The sequence below is a fragment of the Lissotriton helveticus genome, chromosome 5_1 (genome assembly GCF_964261635.1).
Source record: "Lissotriton helveticus chromosome 5_1, aLisHel1.1, whole genome shotgun sequence".
Classification (NCBI taxonomy): Eukaryota; Metazoa; Chordata; class Amphibia; order Caudata; family Salamandridae; genus Lissotriton; species Lissotriton helveticus.
In genome coordinates this window covers 338667320-338693880 of record NC_136065.1, presented here as the reverse complement: position 1 = coordinate 338693880, position 26561 = coordinate 338667320, and the positions used below count along the sequence as shown (strand labels likewise).

The 26561-nt window shown below is 43.2% G+C and overlaps 1 protein-coding gene across 6 annotated transcripts in view; it reads left to right on the top strand.

Annotated features, from left to right (window-relative positions):
* The window catches only part of NADK (NAD kinase), a 412984-nt gene that overhangs the window by 350747 nt on the left and 35676 nt on the right, over nucleotides 1-26561 (top strand). For all 6 annotated transcript variants that reach the window (XM_078642447.1, XM_078642449.1, XM_078642451.1 and 3 more), the window contains 5 exons: nucleotides 15025-15154; nucleotides 17435-17543; nucleotides 18294-18379; nucleotides 23472-23574; nucleotides 24220-24374. In XM_078642447.1, coding sequence (XP_078498573.1) covers nucleotides 15025-15154; nucleotides 17435-17543; nucleotides 18294-18379; nucleotides 23472-23574; nucleotides 24220-24374 — 583 coding nt within the window. The remainder of the gene's footprint in view (nucleotides 1-15024; nucleotides 15155-17434; nucleotides 17544-18293; nucleotides 18380-23471; nucleotides 23575-24219; nucleotides 24375-26561) is intronic.

Genomic DNA, 26561 nt, shown 5'->3' with positions numbered 1-26561 from the left:
GTCCCTGTATGTGTGTGGTTGGTGGGAGGTGGAGTGTGATTGTTGAAGGGGAGGAGTTGGGGTCCCGTATCTTTGGGGTGGGGGGGGGGTCAAAAAGCCTTTAACATGTCGTGTGTGCATTATAAGTTTCCCTCCAAACTGAACTATGACACGGTGACCTTCGACGGGATGCACATCTCCCTGTGCGACCTGAAGAAGCAGATCATGGGCCGGGAGAAGCTGAAGGCTGCTGACTGACCTCCAGATCACCAACTCGCAGACTAAGGAAGGTAAGAGCCCAGAACCGTCGAAACATTACGCCCGTTTGTGCTTTTTTGTGTGGTGGGGTGGGGGGGAATGGGGGAGTAGTGCTGGAACATCTTACAAAGTTTATCTGCTGAAAACGATGTTTGAACTGCAGAACGTAAACATCCATTTCTGTACGCGAAGGTTTTTATTTTTATCGGCTAGAACCAAGATTTCCAAACTGCACTGTACGTGGCCTACGCGTCTGTCACGTCTTCTGTACTAAAATATAATTTTCTTTGTATGTAGCGGTGAGGTTTCTTTAGTGTGTGTGTGTATAATCAGAGATTCCCAAACTTTATGTACGCGTGCATAACGGTCTGAGCATTTCGTTGTATCAGAGTAGTGCTGTTTTGCTTCTTTTTCAAGTGGTTTAGTTTTCTTTTGCATCTGAATAAGTACACATTACTTGTGGCACAGTAGAGGTGCTATTCTTTTTACATGGCTCTTGGCGTATTGAAGTAGATGGTGGGACATAACGATTTTCATTTACAGCAGCCAGTGAAATACTGGGGGTGGGAGCAAACTACAATTCTTGCTTTCTCGATTTGATAAAGTTTGTCCTCGTTAATTTTACAAGAATCTAACCCATTCGTAGTTGAAAGGTATGTATGCTCCGGCAATCTGCTCTGGACAGTCTGTACAATTTAAGTCCGCTGTGAACGCTTCCAGAAAGCGGTTCGTATTTCAAATAGATTATGATTCAGTGGTAACTGTGCTGTCATGTGACCAGGCCTAATGCTTTAGTGGTATAAAAGAATAATTAAGAAATTGTCAGTTCACCAAAATGGCAGTGTCAGAAGTGACTTCAACAACCCATAAATTAGTGGATGACATCAGATGGTACTCTCTTGATACTTGGTGCCAGGTTTGCTCAGTACCCCCTTTTAGAGTAAAACCATATTTTCATTATGTTGTACAACACTAGCTTTTTAAGTATTAAAATGGATATGAGTTGTGGGTTATATACTTGTTCTCTGCTAGATGTAAGTTTTCTCTGGCATCTGCTCTTAAGTTACGGCTGTCAGTCGCCTTCACAGAGAGTCCCTTTGGAATCATCATGGACTAAGAACACTGGTTTGTAGGGAACGTTGCTTACTTGTCTTAAACTAGGAATGTTTTTGCTTCCAGTTGTGGGTGAAAATGCACTTGGTGGTTAACGTGGCAACACACATTAGCAATGTATTCGGGAAGTAACACTGCCTACTCTTTGTAGTTATTTACTACAAAGTTGTATGCTCGAGTAAGTGTACTAAAGAAACAGCACTTTTATAAGTATCAATGTTTGTGTAGTTCACTTAGAAGTTATATCTTTCTAGGCATGCTATTAGGCTTCTAAAAGTAGCCCTAATTCAGGTGTTGCCGTTGGCACCGAGCCAACATTATCGTGCTTTGTCTGCTGCTGATCAGTGTTGACACCAGAACAACATTTACCGTAATCTCAGCATACCAATTGCAAACTGTTGGTGAGACAAATAGATGCCCAATATATTTTGGTAAAATGAGGTTCGTTATTGTTGGGTTGCATGGATATGGCGTGAAAGAAGGGGTGGTTGTGTATGAAATGAGTTGAAGACGATTTTCAGAAAAAGCATAATAAAGGAATGAGGCATGGAACTTGTAATAGTCTGTACTTCGAGGGAAGGAATATGGTTGACATTTGTATGGAGAGGCAGGGTATTTCAAAAGGATAAGAGGGAATAATCGAGTTTTAATTACGGTCAGAATTACAGGTGTGATTTTAGGAAACCTTTTGGTGTAGCATGTAATTCGAGAATGTAAAACTGTAAAGCAACTATAGGTATTTTAATAGCCACTAGAATCATAGTTTGTCCACTCCTAGGATTGATTTGTTCTGACAATATGTCCTCTGCATGATTTTCGGGCTTGTATGCCTGCCTGACGTGCATGTGGTATCGTGACTTTTGTTTTGGCCCTGGTGTCTCACTAATCTAGCATGTGCCAGAAGCCTATTCCGGTCTGACAATGCAAGGTTGAAGACCTGCCCTATGACCTGAGAGGTACACCATGCAGTGAATGATTAGAGGGTATGTTTTTCCTCGAAACTAAATTTTTTCACTAGTATTTGGTAGTGTTGGGTTCCCCCTTGTTTTTTTAGTCATGCCATAAGTATGCGCTATATCCACATCCACATCCACCACACCCACCACCACTACATCCACCACACCCACCACCACTACATCCACCCCCCCATCCACCACCACCACCCCCCCATCCACCACCACCGCATCCACCACCACCGCATCCACCACCACCACATCCACCGCATCCACCACCACATCCACCATCACCACCACATCCACCACCACATCCACCATCACATCCGCATCCGCCATGACATCCACCGCCACATCCACCACCGCCACATCCACCACCACCGCATGCACCACCACCACATCCACCACCACCACATCCACCACCACCACATCCACCACCACCACATCCACCACCACTTCCACCACCACCACATCCACCGCATCCACCACCACATCCACCGCCACATCCACCACCGCCACATCCACCGCATCCACCACCACATCCATCACCCCCACATCCACCGCCACATCCACCACATCAACCACCACCACAACCACCACATGCACCACCACCGCATCCACCACATGCACCACCACCGCATCCACCACCACATCCACCACATCCACCACCGCATCCACATCCACCGCATCCACATCCACCACATCCACCACCACCGCATCCATCACCCCCGCATCCACCGCCACATCCACCGCCACATCCACCGCCACATCCACCGCCACATCCACCACATGCACCACCACCGCATCCACCACACCCACCGCATCCACATCCACCACCACCGCATCCACCACCGCATCCACCACCTCCACATCCACCATCACCGCCACATCCACCGCATCCACATCCACCACCGCATCCACCATCACATCCACCATCACATCCACCGCCACATCCACCGCCACATCCACCGCCACATCCACCGCCACATCCACCGCCACATCCACCGCCACATCCACCGCCACATCCACCACCACTACATCCACCACCCCATCCACCACCACCCCATCCACCACCGCATCCACCACCACCGCATCCACCACCACCACATCCACCACCACATCCACCGCCACATCCACCACCACATCCACCGCCACATCCACCGCCACCACCACATCCACAGCCACCACATCCACCACACCCACCGCCACTACATCCACCACACCCACCACCACCACACCCACCACCACCACATCCACCACACCCACCCACCACCACCACCCCATCCACCACCACCCCATCCACCACCACCCCATCCACCACCACCACCGCATCCACCATCACCGCATCCACCATCACCACATCCACCACCACCGCATCCACCACCACCACCACCACATCCACCACGACCACATCCACCGCCACATCCACCACGCCCGCCACATCCACCGCCACATCCACCGCCACATCCACCACCACCACCACCACATCCACCACCACCTCCACATGCACCACCACCTCCACCGCCACATCCACATCCATCGCCACATCCACCGCCACATCCACCGCCACATCCACCGCCACATCCACCGCCACATCCACCGCCACCACATCCACCACACCCACCACCACTACATCCACCACCACTACATCCACCACCACCCCATCCACCACCACCACCGCATCCACCACTGCATCCACCATCACCACATCCACCGCATCCACCACCTCCACCGCATCACCACCACATCCACCATCACCACCACATCCACCATCACCTCTACATCCACCACCACATCCACCATCACCTCTACATCCACCATGACATCCACCGCCACATCCACCACCACATCCACCACATGCACCACCACCGCATCCACCACCACATTATTTACAAAATTAAAAGCCATTGTTATTTGTAATATCAATACATCCAAGTCACGTAAATACAACACACATTGCATTACAAATGCTATAGGTGTCACATTTGCGAAAGTTAAAACTATTGACATTGTAACTGACAAAGCTATTAATTTTGATACTTTCAAAACCAACACATAAAGTGTCATTTACAATACCAATCGCTCAAACTTTCCTAATGCGAGACCTATTGCATTTCCAATGCTTGTTCTATGTGCAGTAGCATCATGTAAACTTCTTCAATTACTTAGTTCTTTCATCTTGGGTAGGAGCAAATTTGCCCCAGGAACTAGAGGCAACATGGGAGAGGCGAATGAGGACGAAGACCGGTGGAGCAATTGCAAAAGTTATTTACTGTATGTTTTTAACTAATGTGACCTTTTCCCTTTACAGGCAAAAGGTCAATGGAATAGCTTGTGCGCTTGTTGGCAAATTTGTTACCAACGACTTACGAATAATAGGGTTATGTGGAAGGTGACCAGTGACGTATCTGAACCAGAAAAAGAGAAAAATGCATTTTTCTAATGGTTTGAAATCACCTTTGCATGCATTTAGACTCCGTTTCCAGAGGACGAAGACACATGGAAACCAAGGAAGAAACTTTGAGGATTTCATAATCACCCAAGGCAAAGAAACAATGAGCAGGTCAAGCATCTTAAGGCACTGAAGATTTGTATGCATGATAAATAAGTCATACAGCTAACCTTTTTTATGTCGGTTACCAGCTGTGAAGTCTGAAAAGGGGCCTGTGCAGTCATTATAGTTAAAGTACAAAACAACCTTTGCACTTGTGTTGTAAGTCACATAGAAGGTGCCCTACCTACATTAGATCTAAAGGGACCTGCGAGTAAAAAGCCTGATTAAGTGTAAGGCAGATTCTCTATTATGGCACTACCCATTTTCTGATTCTAAATTTGTCTGCAAGTTCGGAGTGATTGGGGTGAAGCAGCTTTATCTCAACACATTTGTGCCCTGAAGAAAGCTTAAGCTTATTGCGTTGGCTCCTGTCCTTGAGCCGCCTCTTTCAACACAGTTTGATTTCTGTTCCAGCTTGTTGAGCAACGTTTTCTTGGCATCTCTAATTTCTATGCCTGTTGTAAAGGGACGCTAGTGTGTTAGTGTTGGTTCTTGGCTTATGTTGTTGATCTCGGCAATAGCAACTTGCAGTCCACCATTTAGGCTGAGCGAATGATCGTCTGTGGTCTGCTCAACTCCTACACATTGGTGGTAGATCTTCAACCTTCAAAACTGTACGTCTTCAAATCAATGGTTGTATCTCGTCAAGTCTGCTGTCGGCTATAGAAACCACAGCATATTCAGGCTGGTGTCCGCTTGTCCTTTGTCCTGGCGCACTCTTTAGACAAGGCCCGATCCTGCCTCCAGCTAAAGTTTTTTTCTGTACCATTTCATGCCTGCCAGGGCATTTTGACTGAATTAACTGACATGAAGCTAAAAAAGGGAAAATAAATCACAGGGAGACTGAAGAGAAGGAATCCCAGGTCAGTCACGAGAGCAAATGTAAAGATGGCCATGTATTATTTACGTCAATAAGACTTGAAATATGAAATCACGAGTGTGCTTAGTGGCTGTCCTAGCAAACATCTGTGTTTATATCTTCACTCATTGCGGTGAAAGGGTAGCTTGATTTAGTGCAGCGAAGTTTGTATCCTACTGTTCAGGGGATGTACTGATGGAAGTCGATTTTTCATACATAGATATTTTCAAGTCAGTATCCGTTTTAGTACTTATGAAGGTAAAACTTGTTTTTATACAAACCACTTCAAACTGCACTCCTACCGGTTCTAAGCACTGTAAATAACAGGTGTTGGTACTTCCCAGTTCTGGACTACTAAGCTAACTGACCCTAAGAGGATGGTAGACTGATGTATCCTTCTCTGGAGTCAAACTGCTGACCTACAAGAGGAGATGTCAGGGTTGACACTAAGACATCTAGTCTGCAGGATGGAGCCGGACGAGCCAGTGGAGTATTATGATAGAATCCTGCCTGGCAAGAAATAGTCAATAACGTGGTGGAATGTGTGGGGAGGGGAGAGTATCTACATTACAAATGTAAACATTGTGACCATTAGCACTTTGAACACACTTGTCATTCCTTCCTTAACACTCCCATGTACAAAAATTGGGCTTGAAATCGTAAAATTGGATCACTATTTCTAAACTGTCTCGAATCTTGGTTTTAGAATAGACAAAAAAGCATCTCAATTGTCATTTAAAGTGCAGAACAGGTCCTAACGAGCAACTAAGTGTATTAATGGCCCTCTAGTGTTGAATCAGGAAATGACATTTGGAACACTGGGCACCTAGTCATACATGTATAACCCAGAATAGCAGGAGTTCTGTATTCATCTAGGTAGGAAATACTTGCCCACTCGGGGAATGTCTATATTACAGGTTAGCAATGTTGCAAACTCATACCTCAGTCGTCCCTCCTTCCCCCATTAGTGATATGTGCAAAACGACTTGGGGGGGGGGGGTTAAGAGAGAAGTAGCAGGAGGGTAAGGAAAAGGATTATTAGAGACACATGCAGTCCTCTTCCTAGGTGCTTGAGGCTGGGGAATATGGATTCGGAGAAATGTCCATCATCACGGTGCTAAGTGACCAGCCCTGGGGTACCCCTTAGCTTTTGGCGAGCAACTCTAAGCATCCGAGGCCTGAGCAAAGGCTTCTGTGGTTCCGAGCGCAGACTTCTGCTATTTTTTGAGGGGAGTGGGGGGATTGCAGATTTATATAGGGCAAACTTGACCCAAAGGCATTGGAGCGCCTTACATGAGCAGAGCACCAATTACATTACTCAAAGACGCAGTCTCTCTTTTTTTTTTTTGTAGGCGCAGGGAGATTAGGTGAGTTGCCCAGATTCACCTGATTTTGAGCCTAGCCGACACTTGAACCTAGATTCCCAGTTCTAAAGTCTGCAACTCTGGTCGTTAAGCCAGAATAGATTCAGGTCTTGTTATAGGCCTTTGATCTTGTCTGGTAGCATTAGGTAACAAAAACACACATGACCTAGACCCAAGGCACTCAATTTTATAGACTTGGGTATCTCGTGTCGCACTTTTTCAACAACTACCTCCACCCGTCTCTTAATGTACAGGGTTGGGGATACACCAGTCAATAGCCCATCTTAAAAAGCCTGTCTCCTTCTTTACAACAGTACAAATACCCACACCAAAATTGTGTAAAAAAATGTGAAACAGCACGATAGCACCTCACGGGCGCACCACCAATGGGACCCCTGGTAGGTACTCACCAGGACGGCCCTGTTATCATCATCGTTGCTATCGCGCGAAACGGAAACGTGTCCAACCAAGTGTAATAGTGTTAACAGTGGTAAGTGTAGTGAGACAATACAAACAACACAGAAAATTAGTGTAATAACACCACACATATAACATAAAACCGCATAGAGCACGAACAGACAACTTTATTCTTGTTCTTATATGCTGTATGCTTTTCAATTAAAAAAGTGAATGTGGCTACTCTTTATAGAGACACTATCTACTTGCCAACATGTTTCATTGCCTTCGAATTTATCAGGCAATTTCTTCAGGGCATATCTTTATTCGCCACTGTTTTGGACACCAGGGTTGTAGGTACTGTTGTAAAAACACATAACAAAACACGAGTTTCACTCATTTATCCTTCATGTGTATATTCATGGTAGCATTAGGTAGCCAGACGCTCAGAACTGTGGCCATTTGACAGAGATTCTGTGGGAATAATAACACTTTGCCACATGAAAATACTAGAGTAGAAAGGCAATGATTTGTAAGTAGATCTCGTTTTAGCAGTGCTTGAACTTGGCTGGTGCTCGCTCGCTGGCACGGAGTACCTACACTTCTTTCACTGGTCCAGTACTTTTAAAGGGAGAGCACCCTCGCTTCTCAAAGCAACCAGCCGTTATGTGGTGGGCGTTCCACACTACTTTATTCCTATATCAACGAGAGTCAGTTGCTAAGCAATGGTTTATGATTGGATACCACACACGTCCGTCATCCTCATGTTCGCACATACCCCCTTCTCTGATGACAGGGTATCTACTGTTCTCAAATTAAAAGAGTTTGTGTTTTCAACACTGGGACCGAAACGTGCTGGGATTCGAACCTGGCACCTGCAGACTACCGTGAGACGTACCCAGCATGCACATAGTCTCCCCGTAACTGTGTTTTTCCACTCAAGCAGTGCATACAAAGCTTCTCTCGGATAAGGTAGGGCTGTTGGGCTGTATGACTCATCATCTGGCTAAGCTTGCTATACGTTTATTGCACAATTAGATGACGTATTTAACATCACTGCCGGAGTACACTTTATCTGTGGGTCTAAATAGCGAAAACATAATTCCAAGTTGGTGGCCTAAGTGCTTTCCATGAAGTATTTTAGGTCACAATTTCATAGGAGGAGCACTCACCGGCGGAGGGGCTGTGGCCGGGCATCTTTTAGTGGGCACTGATTGAACGGGTGGGCAGGTCGGCAAGTTTAAAAGGCCTGTCTTTTTCATGACGTGCTTTCTGCTTGTGGCCAAAGCCGCTTTGCCAGAATCCAGGTGCTGCGGTTGTATTTTTCCTACTCATGCGGTTACTGATTCTTTGAATTGGAAAAGAGGAGCTGTGGGTTTTGCGGACCAGTAGCTGTGGACTGATTGTACCTGTTTCAGACTGTGGATGCTTTACTGGTACAGGTTCTGTTCCTGGGTCTTTTCTTACAGTTGTTGATTGGCTGTTCAAAAGTTTTTGTGTTGCAGTTGCAAGGTCAATTGTATTGTCTTTTTCCCCAATTGTATTGTCCTTTTCCTGGTCCGAGAATCCCAGGGTTGCGGTTCTGCTAGAGATTCAGTCCATTTCCAGGTTCTTTCTTTTATGTCCTAAGTGGGATGTCCCAGATTACTGGGTCTGGAGCAGAGAAGGCTTCATTCCAGATTCTGCTGGAAAGTGTTGTGCGAGCTATTGCTGTTCCCTAGTCTGGATGTGGAACCAGGGAAGCCATGATTCCTGGGTGTTGGCTTAACATGATCACTTAGCGTTATAGGGGCTTTGTCTCCTCCTTCGTTCGCTCTGGCCAGTGTGTTGTCCAGTGTTCTAATGGAGAGGGCTTGTTATATCCTTTCCTGATCTCTTTTCCTTCCCCCTTCAGCTGTCTCTATCTGCCCTCCTCCCAATGGTACATTCCACCCCCTACAGTGGAACATTGGTTCTTCAGAATGTTGCTGGGAGCTCACGATGGAATGTTGAGGTGAGAGGGATTGTTGGTTGACTGGCCGTCGGGGAAACACCTGTAATAAATACATCCACTTATCTTCACCTTCTGGACTCCGTGTGGATTTCTCACTTCATTTGGCGACAAGGGTGGGATATGCAGATTACCTCGGCGGAGTGAAGGAGTTCTCAGCCCCCACGAGAAAACTGGAGCAGGAGTGGCGATATCACCGCTGCAACGAAGCGCCAAATGGAGGGACCACTACTACCATTGGGAGGAGGGCAGAGAGAGACAGCAGAAGGGGGAAAGAAAAGAGATAAGGAAAGGATATAACAAGTCTGCTCTGACTAAGGTGACTGTGTTGTGAATGATGTGCCTCTCCATTTTCTTTTTTAGAAGCTGTAGGCTTGTATTTGTGAGGGGTATACGTTTACAGTTTCATCAGGTTGAATCATGTGAAATGGAAAGATACTTGGAGTTACGAACTTTAGTGAGCCTCCAAAAACTGGTCTTTGGTACAAGCTAAAATTGTGTTTCTGGCTTGAGAAGTAATGCTGTTTATTCTGATTATAAATATTCATAACCAACATACACACCCTTGATGACTAGGCTTATTATTGACACTGCTCGTGGTGTAGATGTTTTTTTCAACTGTTGGAGTGTTTTCGAATGGGGATTTGTTTACATGTCTTATATGAGTTTCTTGCCTGACCACTTCCGTTGTAGCACGCCTACCACTGTGCTAACTGTATGATTATAAGGTGCGCCTGCATTGTATCTTGACATGGCATTTTATTGGCTGACCTGTAGGCACTGTGCAGTTTGTGGCAAGGCATTAAGATTAGTCTGGCAAGGTAAGTCTGATTGGATTTCGTGACGCCCTGTGTGCCTTGGTTAGACCCTATTTCCCCTGTGCTTCAAACTGCTTATTGTTCACAGCTTGCCTTAAAACAGTATTTTAGTTGGTGTTGGGCTGTACAGATTTCATTCCCCTTCTACATGCTGCAATGTGTAGTTGCTCACACATGTCCAGTAGCGCCCTTTCCAGAAATGTGACCAACTGTCCATGTGCTCCAGACACCCAGTTTCTGCAAGTAAACCCGTCACCCATGTGGCTGGTACTACTATTGATGAACACGTGCTTTAATAAATAGTCTCCAATAATCTCGTCACATATGTTATCAGCATGGTGGTTCACTTCCATATTCATTTCTCTATAGCCATTCCCTCAAAATAGCCATAACAAAGTCTCCTTTCAGATGTGATAATGGCTAGAGAAGGCTGGAGGAAGACCAGGCGAAAAATTGAGACACCTTCTGTTTGACAGCAAAGGATATGTTCAGGGTGTATTCTGCTTCTCTTTGATGCAATTATTAGCCTAAACATTGGCAGCATGTAGTCTACTTCTTTGAGGCACTCTTAAAGTTGCGTTCGCCTGCTACAGTTAGATTGCTTTATGACCTTCTCCAGGACCCTCCACTCAAGGCTGTCAAATCAGCTTCGATCTTTCTTGGAGCAATAGACATTATGGTGCTTTCAGTTCTATTTAAACACTATGGAAGAGGCATTCTAGAACCACCAGTTGAAAAGGTGATGTGAGTTTGAAAAACTCATACAAAAGGATTCTTTTGCCCTTAGATTCCTCAATTTAGTGTTGTATTCCCAGGCATCAGATTGAATCAGATATTTTGAAGCAATTTCCACAACTGGTGTCAGCCACAGTATTACCTGTGATAATACGACAAATTACACCGCATATTTGTCACCGCTTCTACCAGTGGCACCTGTTTTTACACATAATCCAGTCTCCAGCATACAGAGTATTTTGGCCATTTTCGCTCTTTTTCAACCTAAATTCTCTTTTCATTGGTATGTTTCAGTCTTGCATACCTCCTCATGTATGAATATTGTTATGGGTGCCTTACAAAGATAAGCTTGCGAGCATAAGTGTCAATTAGAAAAAGACTTTTCTTTCCTTCGTAATTGTTTTTCAAGTGGAAACATGCTGTTAGTGTGAATTCCTTCGCCCATTTTGGGATACACACATAAAACCAATCCCATGCAAAGAAGTCTTCCAAACATCCATTACATTTTCAGGGGTGCTTTTCACCTGGCCCCCTCCAAAAAGGAGTAAGTCCCACAGTCTGACCCCTCCTAAAGATCAGATCGAAAAGGTCTTTGTTAATGTCCCAATCATTTACAGTTTTAGATGCTGTTTTCACCCAGGAAGTGGATAAATAATCGTCAACAACTATTGCCTGCACTGCCATCAGTGCTACTAAGGGACAGTCTGTTACAAGTCAGCACTTTACAAAGGAAATAAGTGAGGTGGTGTTTTCTTTAGAATAGTCTTAGGTCTCACCTACGACATCGCATGCACTCCATGCGCTCTCGCTTGCCAGGGATATTTTATACAACACAGGACTTGCAGCCCACCCATTGCTTATCATTTGTTGGCTTCATTGTCTCTTATTTGTTTTTTTCTAATTTGCCAGTCTCCTCTTCTTTTGGCTGGAGTATGGAACAAATAGTGGTTTCTTCACCACACCAAAATAACTAAAACTCCTTATGTTATCTTTATTGAAGCCATTTTCGATGAAAGATAATGTCATCGAATATCTGTTACGTATATATGCCCTTTGTAACTTGAGTGACTGATTGATTGAGACCTTGTAAAGCACACCCGGTGACCCCGAGTTGAATCTCTATGCTGAGTAGTAATACACTTGTGTGAACAGAGACATAGGAAAATAAATAAGACGAGACAGTGAGACCCAGAACATTAATGTTGTAGTCATATAGCCAGGGATAGAATCAGACAGTGTAAACAGTTCCTGTTTGATAAGAAAAAAATAAGCAACAATCTCTATGTACAGAAGATACATGTAATTAAAAAAAACAGGTTTTAAATAGTTTCCAAAATTTCAGTTGATTTTCTTCCTCTTTTATATCAATTGACAGTCTATGTCAAATTATTGTGTTGTTTTATGTTCCATTGTCACTCATACCTGTTGTCACCTAGTATCAACCTACCTCCATTTTCCCTTTGTGTCTTTAGTGTTTCCTAGTAGGCCTGCCTGCGTGGTATAGCTCAGTGCCTCGTGATGTTCTAGCTATACTCTCCTTGCGTTTTGTTTACATGTGAATTTTTTATTTCACGTTTACAATGTTTTCTCTTCACAAGTGACACAGTTGGAGCCTGGCTGGGGAGATGTGTATACATTAAACATATGTATATGTCTGCATTATTAAGCACAGTGTCTCATGATGTCTTGGTTGTATTGTCCTCAAGTCCTATTTACTTTAGAAATTGTTACTTCACATTTAGCATGTTTTCCCATCACAAGTGACACTTGGTTACAGGGCTATGGAAATACGCATAGGGGATGTCTTTACACAATAAAGGTATCACACCTCTGTACGGCTACGCTGCTTTCTTTGATCTAGTACTACATATTGCAACACTTGAAGAGAAGGATTTATCATTGGCCTTGACCTGTCTAACTTTACACCCTTTTGATAGGCATATGTTATGAGATTTAATCCTACAAGAAGCAAGATATGTGACAAATGTTGTAACTATATACGTCTTTGTCATAATAGGTTTTATGCATCAGATACATGCAATTAAACAACATGTGCTTCCTCATAGGAAGCCAGTGCAGGTTAGAAGGTTATTGTGCAACCTGGGTCTTTTCTACGTAAGTCAAGAACCGATCCTGGAACCTATTATGAACTATGTGCAGTCTGTCATTCAGTAGTTAGGAAGAAGTCCAATGCAAAGTGAGTTCCGGTAGTCCTTGCAAGATTAACAGCTGTCTTTCGCAGTCTTCTGGGTGCCAAGGAAACATTATTCATAAGGTTTTATGGACCATGAAGCAGGCGGTGACAACTTTATTTACCTGAGGAGCAAATTATACATTTTCCTCTATTTTGATTCCTAGTTTTCAAACCCGATTGGACATGACTGGGGCACATCCCAGATTTCTTGGCCACCACTAAATAGACCAAATATCAGGGCTGTTGCCTTCGACCAAGACTTCAGTTAACGAGATGACCAGTTGAAGTAGCAAACTCCAGTAAGGAGTACTCCAGTTGCGTATCCTCAACATAACCCAATATCTATCTATCTTCACTGAAAAAACAAAGGTTACAAGGGGGACATTATAGTTGGGTTCAGATTTTACACACGCAAAACCATAGAAATTCAGCAGTTATACTTATCTCAAGTAGCAGCAGCTCGTGCCTTAAGGTACCTATAACTCATTCCCCCGCCATGCACAGTTTTCTCATTAATAATTTCACTGCAAATTTTGCACTGATATTATCAATGATGTCATAGAAGATGGCATAGAAGATGTAATATGTGGGGTAATTAGCAATGCATGGCGAGGGCGTGAGTTATAGTTACCTTAGAGTTACCTTGGAGTCAAGCTAGCCTGGTTGATGAGGGGGGATACCCTGAAACCAGACCAGGATGCTTGTTTCCGGTCCAGGGAGGACCTGATGATTGAACAGAATTTACATCCTACAGTCTCTCCATTCACGCTCCCTATACTTGGAGCCACTGGATTTATATGGGAAAATTATGTGGCAGGGTTGACTGAATTGTGCAGCAATAAAATGCAAACCGTGTGGCATAATACTGCAAATTGTGTGATAGTATTAGTACATTATTTAGTACATTATTTAGTACATTTTACACGTTGGCAATGTCTGGACAAAGGTTTCAGCATATTAGTACAAGTTTAACACCCAAATACGGCAATATGGGACAAAGCTGAATAATCAACCTTTGCGAAGGGCTGTGGTTGATGGGAGGAAAGCAAAGATATAGACTGAATGTTAGGTTTTGGCTCCAGATACAAAGTAAACCTAGGCACATACCTCACTCAGTGTACCTTCTTTTTGTTTAGTTCTACGCAGTACACAAACAACTCCATCTGGTTAGTCATCTGAAGGGGAGAGAAGTTGGCCTAACGGCTAGGGCGGTCGACGACGAATCTGGGGAACTGGGTTCGAGTCTCGACAACGACGCTGAACATCCTGTGATTCTGGGCAAATCACTTAATCTCCCCGTGCCTGACAAAAAACATGAATATGTCCTCATGTAACGCAACTGTTGCTATGTAAAGCGCTCTGAAACCCGATACCTTCGGGTCAAGTTCGCGCTATATAAAACACTGTTAAAAAAAAAAAAAGCTTAAGAATGATGGAACAGAGCAACGGGTTACAGTTTAAAACAATCCTAGAAGGTAGTAAGTGCAAATGTTGAATCATGTTCCCATTTTGGTCATAAACAATGTTGAGCTCATGTTATATTGCAGTTTCAATCTAAACCCATATTACTTTTTTACACCATTCCACATTTCCTTGTTTTAGTCTGCTTCTTTCCAACCAGGAGGCTGTTCTGCTCCACACTGACCGCTTTGGTGTCTCTGTCGTGCCATTTGAAATAAATGCATTTGGCAGCACAGTCCACTTGATTTTTCCTCCCTCCCCACCAAGTAAAATATCTGATATCAATGTGGTCTTCTACATTATTCACGACGTTCTAAACTCTCATCTCACTTTCATTTTCTATTTTGCAGGCACATTCAGGACCCAGCAAGTCAACGGTTAACTTGGAACAAACCTCCTAAGAGTGTTCTGGTCATCAAGAAGATCAGGGATGCGACCCTCTTGCAGCCCTTTAAGGAACTCTGCATATTTCTTACTGAGGTACACGAAAAGCATTGCTTTCAATTTGCACCATGTGTTTAAAATCCAAGCCCTGAGCTCCCCAGGCTAAGAATTGATATTGATAGTTAATGTCAGTTTACATAACTATTGTTTGTGCCCTGATTCCTGATAATGCATGTAATACAGAGGGCTGGGACGTTTGCAATAACTTTTATTGTTGTAAGATAAGGGAATTATTGTCCATGATCACCTAGTCAGGCACGTAGACTGGTTTGGTTTACAAATATAATGCCCCGATTTAGAGTTTTGCAGACTGGACACTCCATCACCATTGTGACAGAGTACCCTGCTCGCCAAATCCTTGTTCCATCAGCCTCATTTAGAGACAGGCAAAGTTAAGTATTCGATCAGTGGAGCCCTCTTTGGTCCCTTCGAAAGGGACATTACACTGGTATTTAAGGTGTAATGCCTGTTTTTTGCCTGTCTGTCAATGCATGAAAGACCTAGTTGTGAAGGACATGAACAAACTAATAGTAACTACTACATTCTAGGAGAAAGCTCCATGGGAGTGGAGGTCATTAGTTTTTTTAATATTCCCCCCAAAAATTGCTGTGAGATTTTGTTTTACAAAAGCAATAAAATGCCAATCTCTTGGTGGATGGCTTTCAAATCAGACGGTGGCCATACACCCAACTTTTAGTACATTGAAATGAACCGCAGTAACTGTGGTTTCCTTCAGTGTACCGAGATGACAAACAGCAGGCGGTCATCTCTAAATTTGGTAGAGGTAGTACCCTCAGGATGGCAGAGATAATGTACTCCTCCATCTTGACAGACACTACTACCGCTGCTAAACTCTGGATCAAGCTTGACCAGGATATAACCAGTAGAACGCACACCCCCTTAAGTATACACTAGATCCTCTCTTAGGGTAGTTTGTAAATCATTACATTGATAAGTACAAGGCATATCTTACACCCTAAAGTGTAAACCCCAGTTCAGTGGGCCATTGTATGACTTTGTCCTAATGCAGCATATTTTACAAGCATGGCTTAAAGAATAAGAAAAGTATGGTTTCAAGGAGCTCTATCGTATATCCATAAACGTTGTTGAGTGTTTGTACACCACATTTTCTCAGCCTTCTTTGTCACATTGTAGCTTGCATTGGCTCTATTGTAACAATGCAAAGAAAATATACTAGTGGTGATCTTCCTTGTATAACATATTCGTCTCCTCTTTCTACCTCTGTTTGGTTTGTAGATTTACAATTACGGTACAAAACTCCAATCTGCGAGGATATCCTAAAGGGCACTCTAAGCAAAGAAAATTTACTAAAAACTAAAATCATTTTGTTTTAGTAAATGTGCATGGGCGGTTGAGGTCTCAAGATGTGCATATCTTATCCTAAAGATACCCACCTCTTTGCTGCAATCAACCATGATGTAACACAAAGTTTCTGGTTTGCAGTGTGCGGGACATCTGTTGTGAAATAGACCAATACAGATGTGCAGAAAAATATTATCACTCCCTCGCAGGTGTGATATAACACAGTCTGATTGACAAAAACCTATTTATAGGAAGGCCCACATTGTCTAAGCTGAAAGTGGTACCTTCTAACATGACTGCACCCAGCAATTGTCTTAACATGTATTTAGGTATGTTTTATAGTCTGGAAAATGACATTTGTATGGATTTGGTAATTCTAAAGTTACATTGGCGATATACCTCACATTGAAATCAATAAAGACCTCCAGAGACATGGTGTTGGTTTCATTAGCTTTTTACAAGTACTAATCGTTGTTAGATGTTAATCACAAATTTGAATATTTAAGACATGTCACATTATTTATGTCAGAATCAAGTTAAATTGACTCATTGAACATTGTTGACATTTTAGTTGTTTGTTTATACCATTAGACGGTATTATTCAGTTAGCGCAAGGCCTCAAAACGTGGATGGTTATGTATCCAGAGAAAAAGAGACTGGGTAGTCTATTTCTAAGTCTTTCTTCCTGCCGCTGCGCCCCATCGATTGGTTGCCTCTTGCACGCCTATTTCTGGGTAGCAAGCACTTAGCCATAGAGGCTATCTATGGGAGGTGGTGGTGGTGGTTCTTCCTGGAGACTGATTGGTCCATTTTGTTCACTATTAAGTTCTGAATACCAATTCTGATTTGGCAAGAGGTGGGACTTATTGCAGCAAAAGTTGTTTTCCTTTTTGCGGAGGTGGCTCTTAAGGAAGGTGATTGTAAGACGGTAGAAAAAAAAAGTGTGCATCTGACATTTCCATTCAAATTATTGCTTTTGTGTTCTGTTTTTAGACAAAAGGAATGGTTGTCTATGTTGAGAAGAAAGTTTTGGAAGACCCAGCTATAATCAACGATGAGTGTTTTTCACCAGTAAAGAAGAAATTTTGCACTTTCCGAGAAGGTTAGAATTTATTCCATATTTTCCAGTGTTCGAAACTTGATTAACATTTTCTGTTACGTCATGAAATAGGTTGTAATTCCAGGGGGTGGTGGGGCATCCTTACCTCCAACACTGGAAGAATGGAGGCGTGACCTTGACTTGTGCCAGCAGGCGGAAGAAACTGTGTATAAAAGTAGGGGGGTTGTCAAGAAGTGGAAGAAAATATGGACGCCCTGGCAAAGGTACAGGGGAACGTGCATGGAACATGACATACACCAGCCATAAGAGGGTGGAGGGGCACTGTGTTGTGTGACCTGGGTAGTGCTACTAGCTTTACGCATTTGTTATGGGGTGCCGGTTCACCGGGAGAAACGCTCGCTAGGCTCTCATTGTCTTATGTTCCATCGGTTCGCTTCCTAGCATTGATGTAGTGTATTCACCTTACTGTATGTCACTGCAAGCCATTTATGTGGTGTATGGTCTATTGAGCAATGTTAATAAAAAGAGTTAAAAAAAAATGTAAAAAAAATAGGTTGTAATTTATTCTAACTACATAAGAAATGTACTGTATCTCAGCTCTACACCTTCTGTGTGGTGTATCACCTTGTCAATGACAATTCCTTACTTGTTTTCGTTATTTTCTAGTTGGATGCACAGGTTTATATTCGTAATAGGACACATAAATGAACTATTGCTTAGGTGTGAAAACCCCAAATTGCCTACTGGGTAGCGATAGCTAACACATTTAATTTTTCAAATTGTGATATACAGATTACGACGATATTTCGGATCAAATTGACTTTATCATCTGCCTCGGAGGAGATGGGACCTTACTCTATGCATCTTCCCTTTTCCAAGTGAGTGCCCTGAAGTTTTAAAAATAGAAAAATGCGAATCCATTATGATGTTTTCAGTTTGTTTTTGCCTGAGAAATGAATATGAAGTTTGGGCCGAAGATTTTTTTAACGTAATTGTGAAACAATGGACACTAGATTGTAAGGAGAGCAGGAGTAGTATTTGGATACGAAAAAGGAGGTGCAATTCACAGGAAGGGTTGTTTTTCAAAATCTGTACTTGTAATTTTAAAGGCATTTTGTAGAGTGTTGCACGCAGTTGTGGAGATCACATTTCGATTCTTGCACATGGCCCCCGAGAACTGGTGAAGACAAAATAGTATGGGGCATATTTATCATTGTTGTTGCCTCACCCTTGCACCACACAAGGGGGGCGCGAGGGACACACAACAACAAAGTCAGATTTATCAAGCCATGCAGGGCCAACTTGCGTCACCCTGAGTGGCTCGATAAATCTAGAGTCACGCAACAAAACGCAAATCGCTGTCTTGCGCTACTCTGCCCCAGGCGCATTCCTAAATTTACCATTAATGGTAGACCTGCGAATGCATCAAAATGCTACGCCTCCCCAGGTGACGCATAAAAAGGTTAAATATATTTATTTCTCCTCGTTATTTCCTCTTTGCAGCACACATAGAAAGAGGAAACACTCAGAGGATAGTTTTTGTGCAGGAAGTTGTGCCTTCCTGCACAAAAACAATCCTTTTTACAATGCAGGCACACTTCCATCATAGTGCAATGGTGCCCGCGTTGGCGCTAGGCTGCTTGGTGCGTCAGTGTAATGAAAGGATAGGAATGTGCCATATGATGTTAAATATGGCTCATTCCGCCCTTTTCCTTTCACGCAGCGCAGCTAGGTGGTTTGCTGTGTTGCGCTGCGTGAAAGTATGTTAAATATGCCCCAATATCAATTCCTAAAGGACTGTAGATGAGTCGTAATGCAGAAGCCAGGCCTTACGTAAGTCTAGTGCATTCATAGTTTTCAGTGAAATTGCCTAAAAGGATAACGTGGTGCACTGTAGCTGATATCAAATTCTGTCTGTCTCCTTAGAGGCAGAGGTGGTACTGGTTGAGTTCCTGCACTAACCGCAATTTTAAGGGGCAGTCAAATTTACAGCAGCTCTTAAACAACAGCCTGACTGTTGTAAGGGGCTTTGCAGATCACAACCCTTGAAATGGACTGCGTTGGTGTCCCCAAAATAGTAGGAGCAAGTGACCTGGGTGAAAGCGTTGGCTGCAAGCTTACTTTGTGCCCCGAGGAGTCAACATCCAGGCACAAAACATTTCAGCACTTCATAATTTTGTTTTAAGCCTTTATAGTGATGTGTGTTTGCCAAGTCAGCTGGCACGAATGAGAGCTCACCCCTGGATCCTGTGGTATTATGGGTCTTGTTCTGGAAGGTTACTGGCCAAACCTACTGCGCCTGACGAGAACATCTTTGTCACACAACCATGGCGGTTTGAAATTCATATTCTAGTGTATGTGCACCTCACCAGAGTTTTCTACTCTGTCAACATAGTACATCGTCGGCAGCACTAAAAATAGTAGACTTTGTGGTGCAGCAGTTGATATCATCAGCAGCATTGAATATAGTCTGCTTTGTGGTGCTGCAGATGATAATCAGTAGCAGCATTGAAGATAGTCTACTTCGTGGTGCTGCAGATGATATCATCAGTAGCATTGAAGATAGTCTACTTTGTGGTGCTGCTGATGATAGCAGCATTTCATATAGTCTACATTGCGGTGCCGCAGATAATATCTTCAGGTGCATTGAATGTAGTCTACTTTGCGGTGCGGCAGAGGATGTCCCCGGCAGCATTGAAAATAGTCTACTTTGCGGTGCCGCAGATGATATCATCGGCAGCATTGAAAATAGTCTACTTTGCGATGCCGCAAATGAGATCATCGGCAGCATTGAAAATAGTCTACTTTGCGATGCCGCAAATGATATCATCGGCAGCATTGAAAATAGTCTACCCTGCGGTGCCGGAGATGATATCAGCCGCCATTGAAAGTAGTCTCCTATGCAGAGTCGCAGACCATATCATCAGCCGCCATTGAATGTAGTCTCCTTTGCAGTGCCGCAGATCATATCATCAGCAGCCATTGAAAGTAGTCTACTTTGCAGTGCCGCAGATCATATCATCAGCAGCCATTGAAAGTAGTCTCCTTTGCAGTGCCGCAGATCATATCATCAGCAGCCATTGAAAGTAGTCTCCTTTGCAGTGCCGCAGATCATATCATCAATAGCCATTGAAAGTAGTCTCCTTTGCAGTGCAACAGATCATATCATCATCAGCAGCCATTGAAAGTAAAAGTAGCCTCCTTTGCATTGCAGCAGATCATATCATCAATAGCCATTGAAAGTAGTCTACTTTGCAGTGCCGCAGACAATATCATCAGCAGCCATTGAAAGTAGTCACCTATGCAGTGCAGCAGATCATATCATCAATAGCCATTGAATGTAGTCTCCTTTGCAGTGCCGCAGATCATATCATCAGCAGCCATTGAATGTAGTCTCCTTTGCAGTGCCGCAGATCATATCATCAGCAGCCATTGAAAGTAGTCTCCTTTGCAGTGCAGCAGATCATATCATCAGCAGCCATTGAAGGTAGTCTCCTTTGCAGTGCCGCAGATCATATCATCAGCAGCCATTGAAAGTAGTCTCCTTTGCAGTGCCGCAGATCATATCATCAGCAGCCATTGAAAGTAGTCACGTATGCAGTGCCGCAGATCATATCAGCAGCCATTGAAAGTAGTCCCCTATGCAGTGCCGCAGATCATATCATCAATAGCCATTGAAAGTAGTCTCCTTTGCAGTGCCGCAGATCATATTATCAGCAGCCATTGAAAGTAATCTCCTTTGCAGTGCCGCAGATCATATCATCAGCAGCCATTGAAAGTAGTCTCCTTTGCATTGCAGCAGATCATATCATCAATAGCCATTGAAAGTAGTCTCCTTTGCAGTGCCACAGATCATATCATCAGCAGCCATTGAAAGTAGTCTCCTGTCTCCTTTGCAGTGCCGCAGATCATATCATCAATAGCCATTGAAAGTAGTCTCCTTTGCAGTGCCACAGATCATATCATCAGCAGCCATTGAAAGTAGTCTCCTCTGCAGTGACCCATATCATATCATCAGCAGCACTGACTGTAGCTGTCTTTGCGTTGCCGCAGATGATATAGAGGGGCTCGACATTGCCGGTTCTCAAAATCTAGAAATATATTCCATGTTTTAATTTGAAGATCTCCCACAGTAGCATAGTGTTTTGCTAGCCTCCGTTTTTGTGTGAGCTTGAGTTGTGCGTTATTCAATGTAGATCAGTTGTAAATCCCCCATTTACAAATAATCTACTTTCATTGTATTAGTCAATTGATTGGCGAGCAGGCCCCATAGTTCTGCAAAAAAGAAAAATGCTTCACACAGTAACAAGCACACTGACCATGAAAGTGATATTGCCAAGGAGACGTGATGTCGAATCAATTATACATCCAATGAAAGCGAAGCTCCAGTTACAGCGCACTAGTTAGCTTACACTGTATCTGTTTACAAACGCACACCTGCTGCCTTGCACTTAATAATTACCAGAATACCGTTGTCAGGTATTCCTGAATGACACAGCAAAATAATGTGCCTTCATGTTTCAACGCATGCCATTGCAGGAGTTTGTTTTTCTTATCTGTTGGAGGCCTGCATGTATTATCAACAGAACACAGGCCAAGATTCTATATTCTATACCTGCGAAAACTGCTGTTCACGCAGGGATCAGAATTCTGAGCAGTACGATAACTATCAACTTAGCAGTTTCTCCTGGTGAATTTCAGCAGCTCACACCTACTTAAATATACTGGGTTAAAACATGCTGTGTATTTTGAGAAGTACAAGTTCACGTGGAAGACACCACATTCCATATGTAGTGTCTCATTTAATTTATAGCCATTCATAATAGGAGGTATTTAGCACTCTCAGTAAACATTGCACACAGCAGGGTTATCGTTTATGGGGTGCAATAAAGTAAACCACTTGGAGTAAGGGCTGGTCTGTGTAAAAACATGTAATGCCCATCCTGCCATTTTTGTGGTGTTTGGGGGCTTTTGAGCCTCTCAGCCTTTGACCTGGTGGTTTTTAATCATGTTACCATAGAATTCTAGGATCAGACAGGGCACAGTGCTGTGCTCACTTTCATTAGGTTCTATGTAAATACCAAATACATGGATGCATCAGAATACATCCTGAGCGGTTATCTATATACCTGTTCCTTCCCACTCTGTCTCCTTCTATTTCTCTCTCACTGTCTCTGCCTTTATTGTTGCATTTTCTATCTTTTGAGGTCTTCATATACGCACTGTTCCTCTTCCACCAACCATCTAGTGGACCTTAATCAAAGTTTTTCCTATGAATGTTCCTGTTTTTTATAGTTCCAAATCCAATCTAGGGGCTTCAGAGTACCATTGCCTGGTTTCAGTTGGCGCGTGCCCTAATAAATGGCTACCACATGAAACGAGCCTTACGCCTGATGCATTCATAACCACTGACCGCCTTAGCTGGAAAGAATTGTAATGGCCTACTACAGTAATGAGCTTCAATAGCTCTGGGGCCTTTTGATCATCAATGACCCCTGGCTTTGTCAATAGAAATCCTCTGGTCGCAACGAGAAACATGATTGTCAGTCAGTCATGAAATTCAGTTGACCAAGTCATTATTGATTGGCAAGTATTTATCTATTATGAAGCACAGGTTTTCCCTGATGATATATTAATTATACATTCTAAGCATTAACATTAATAGCGCCAAGCAGTAATTCAACACAGTGGCAGCAGCTTGAATGGGCTTTAATGGCTCAAGCAATAATGAACCTTGATGGCCCCAACCAGTAATGGTCATCAATGGCGACATGAAATAGTGACCTTCAATGGCAACAAAGTGTTCTTGAGGAGGTTTACAGCTGCTCCGGTGCTATATTTGCAACTGTTTGATGCCTCTCAGATTGATGCTGAGAATATGAAAATTACCGCTGAAGTATGTTAAAGAAACGGTCAACACCTTGATATTTGAATTCTGGTAAATGTCTTTTACCCTTTTTCTCTGTACAGAATAGTGTGCCTCCGGTAATGGCCTTCCACCTTGGATCCCTAGGGTTTCTGACCCCTTTTAACTTTGACAACTTCCAACCCCAAGTTACTCAGGTTATAGAAGGTAAGAAATATGATTGATCTGCCTTGATGTTTTTCTTTCTTAGAGTGAGCTAAAACTCATTGAATTTCAGAGTTTGTAAGCATTAGTAGCATACAGATTAAATTAGCAATAGGCACATGTTCTAACAGCATGTGTGTCTTTCCATCAGAGCAGAAAGTTAGGAATACTTGGTTTAGTAAATTGCCTTTTATCTCTTTAAAAGCTAATAGAGTTCAGAGGTCGAAGCCCCTGGAAGTATATTGAAGAGATGCAGTTATCCAATCAAGATTGCACAAGTACCACATCCAGTGGTCTTAAATCCATTGGTTTGTGGATTGGGGCCGCCATAGGGGAACTGCTGCTTCTTATGACCCGCCTATCACACTTTGTTGACCGCATAAATTAGATTACTTAGGAAGATTGCTCCATGTCTGTGCTATATATTATGAACATCACCAGCTAAGGGATCATTAGTGAAATCAGTATATATTCTCATCTTATCAGTAGCTAATACACCTAGTCTGCTGGTTGCATGTTTTAGAAACTCCCAAAATAAATACTATCAAGTGCTGAATAAGGTTCAAAAGTATGTTTAAATTGACGCAGACTTGGAAGTCCTTTTCTTATCTTGACAGTAAATTAATTTCTTTACCGTTTGGGTACTAGGCAATGCAGCACTTGTTCTTCGGAGCAGATTAAAAGTTAAAGTGGTGAAGGAGTCTAGGGATAACAAGTCATTGATCCAGAATGGCATAGAGGAGAACGGACTGGGCATGGTCACCTTCATGGAGCGGGAACCTTGTAAGATAACAAAATATCAGGTCAGTGCGCTTATCAGAAATGGTCATTGTATTTGAATGTGGATGATCTTCCAGTTGCTGACACATTTGGAAGAATGCCGTTGCCTCTAAATGTACAGTAATGAAAATTTTGTTTTTTAAAGGTGTATATTTTATCAGTGGGAAATTAAACTGATATTTTGGGCTGGCTGCAATTTATAGTTCAGGACATTGTTTAGAGATTGTTGGAAGGCATACTCTGGCAAACGTCGGGGACTTCATGTCAGCCATAGTGCAATTATAGCCTATAGAATATGTAACATGGTGGGATACTGCTATGTTTTGATGGAGTATTCCATCTGCCAAACTCTAGATGAATCCCTTAGACTTCACTGTTGTGCTAATGAAAGTGACAGTAATGGGATAACAGCAAACCACATTGTTCTAAAACAGTGACCTTTAGGCAATAAACCACCCTGCATCAGACGACTCACCATGCTTATCTGAGATTTAGTTCAGCAACTCCCAAGACTTTAAAGTTCCTTATACATTTATTCCATATTCATCCACAACAAAGTCTTGGATATGCTGAACTAAATAAAGTGCTGCCAGTGGTTTGTTTCAGAAAAGAGGATGAAGTAACTGTAAAAAAGAATAGGGGTTTTTGAGAGTAACCTATATGTCACATTTACTGCCAAAATTCAGAGTGTAGCTCTCCTCAATGCAAAGAGTAACCCATTTAAAAATCATAGCAGCTCTTTTCTGGAGTAAGTGACGATTTTGATTGTAGGAAGCTAGATCAAAGCTCTTTAAGTGCACCTCTTCCCTGAACAGTGACTGGCTCGCTGTTCAATTAACTAATTCTGTTACCAACTTGGCTGATAACCAGAATCCCTCAATATGACACTCGCAGCTCAACCAAGGCTTCGGAATATCTCCTTTTCCTCCAGTTCCAGTTCTTTCCCTCAAGCATTCAAAATAGGTAATTTCCCTCCAGTTTCTACACCGCCCTGCAAAGGTACCGTCGTTTTAAACTGCTGCTCTTCCTCCAGTAACCAAACAGCTCTGCCAGGACAAACTGGTCCTATCTATCCTGTTGCTGCACAGCTCTGTAAAGACATCGTCCCCCTGAGATGCTGCCACCACATCTGTTCCCACAAAGCTTTGCTACGGTGCAGATATCATAAGCACTGCCTTCCCACCTAGTACCCACAGAGCTCTGCCAAGACACAACTGAAGTGATCTCCTCCTCCCCAACTCCTATACTGAGAGGCGGCTGGTGCAGGTAAGCGCGGTGAGGCAGGGCAGGGGGAAGCAACAGATGACGGAATAGGCAAAATAAATTAAATCAATAAATAAAACCACTTGCCTGTGGTTTTATTTATATTATTTTGCCTACTCTGTCATCTGTCCCTCACCATCCCCCAACCCCTCCCGCGCCACCCGGATGCACTTACCTGCACCGGACATAACTGCATATACTTGCCTGCTTTTCTCACGCCACTACCCATAACTGAGTACCAACCACAGAGCTCTACCAAGATATCAAACCTAAACTTCTTCCTCCAGCTACTCCCAAAATTAGTACAGTTTAAAGTTTAGGGCTGGAATCTGACTTGGAGGCGTTCAGTCATAATCCCTTAGGTGGTGGCTTCATCTTTTGGCTTCTCAGCCTAGCCACATTCTATACTGAGCAATATTACTATTGTAAAAACAATCATTACAAAATGAGTACTCCCAGCTCTGACAGGAATAGCACTTCCATCAGTTATTGCCATAGCAAAAGTCTCTACGGCATCGCTCTCGCTCTCTCTCTCTCTCTCTCTCCTGGACTGCTACTCTCCGTCAGATTTCCAAAAACAACTGTGCTGAGACTCCTCGTCTCTGAGCTGTTTCTTATTCAGTTTGAATAGGGGGAATGGACCACACAGCACCACCTCATGCTTTTGTTTTGAACTGCTGCACACCTTGCTATTTCTTTATTAAATACTCCCGCATTTTGCCAAAGACCTTTGATCTGCGCTTTGGTTATCCATAGTTTTGTGATTGTAAATGTTTCCAAACTTTTGCCAAATACCTATGTCCAGAACTGTGGTAATCCCGACTATTCCCATAGTGAATGTTTCCAAACCTTTGTCAAATACCTATGTGCTGATCTGTAGCTAAACCTACTGGTTCAGCAGTAAATGCCTTTACAGCGTTGCTAAATGCATGTGGTCTGAACTGTGA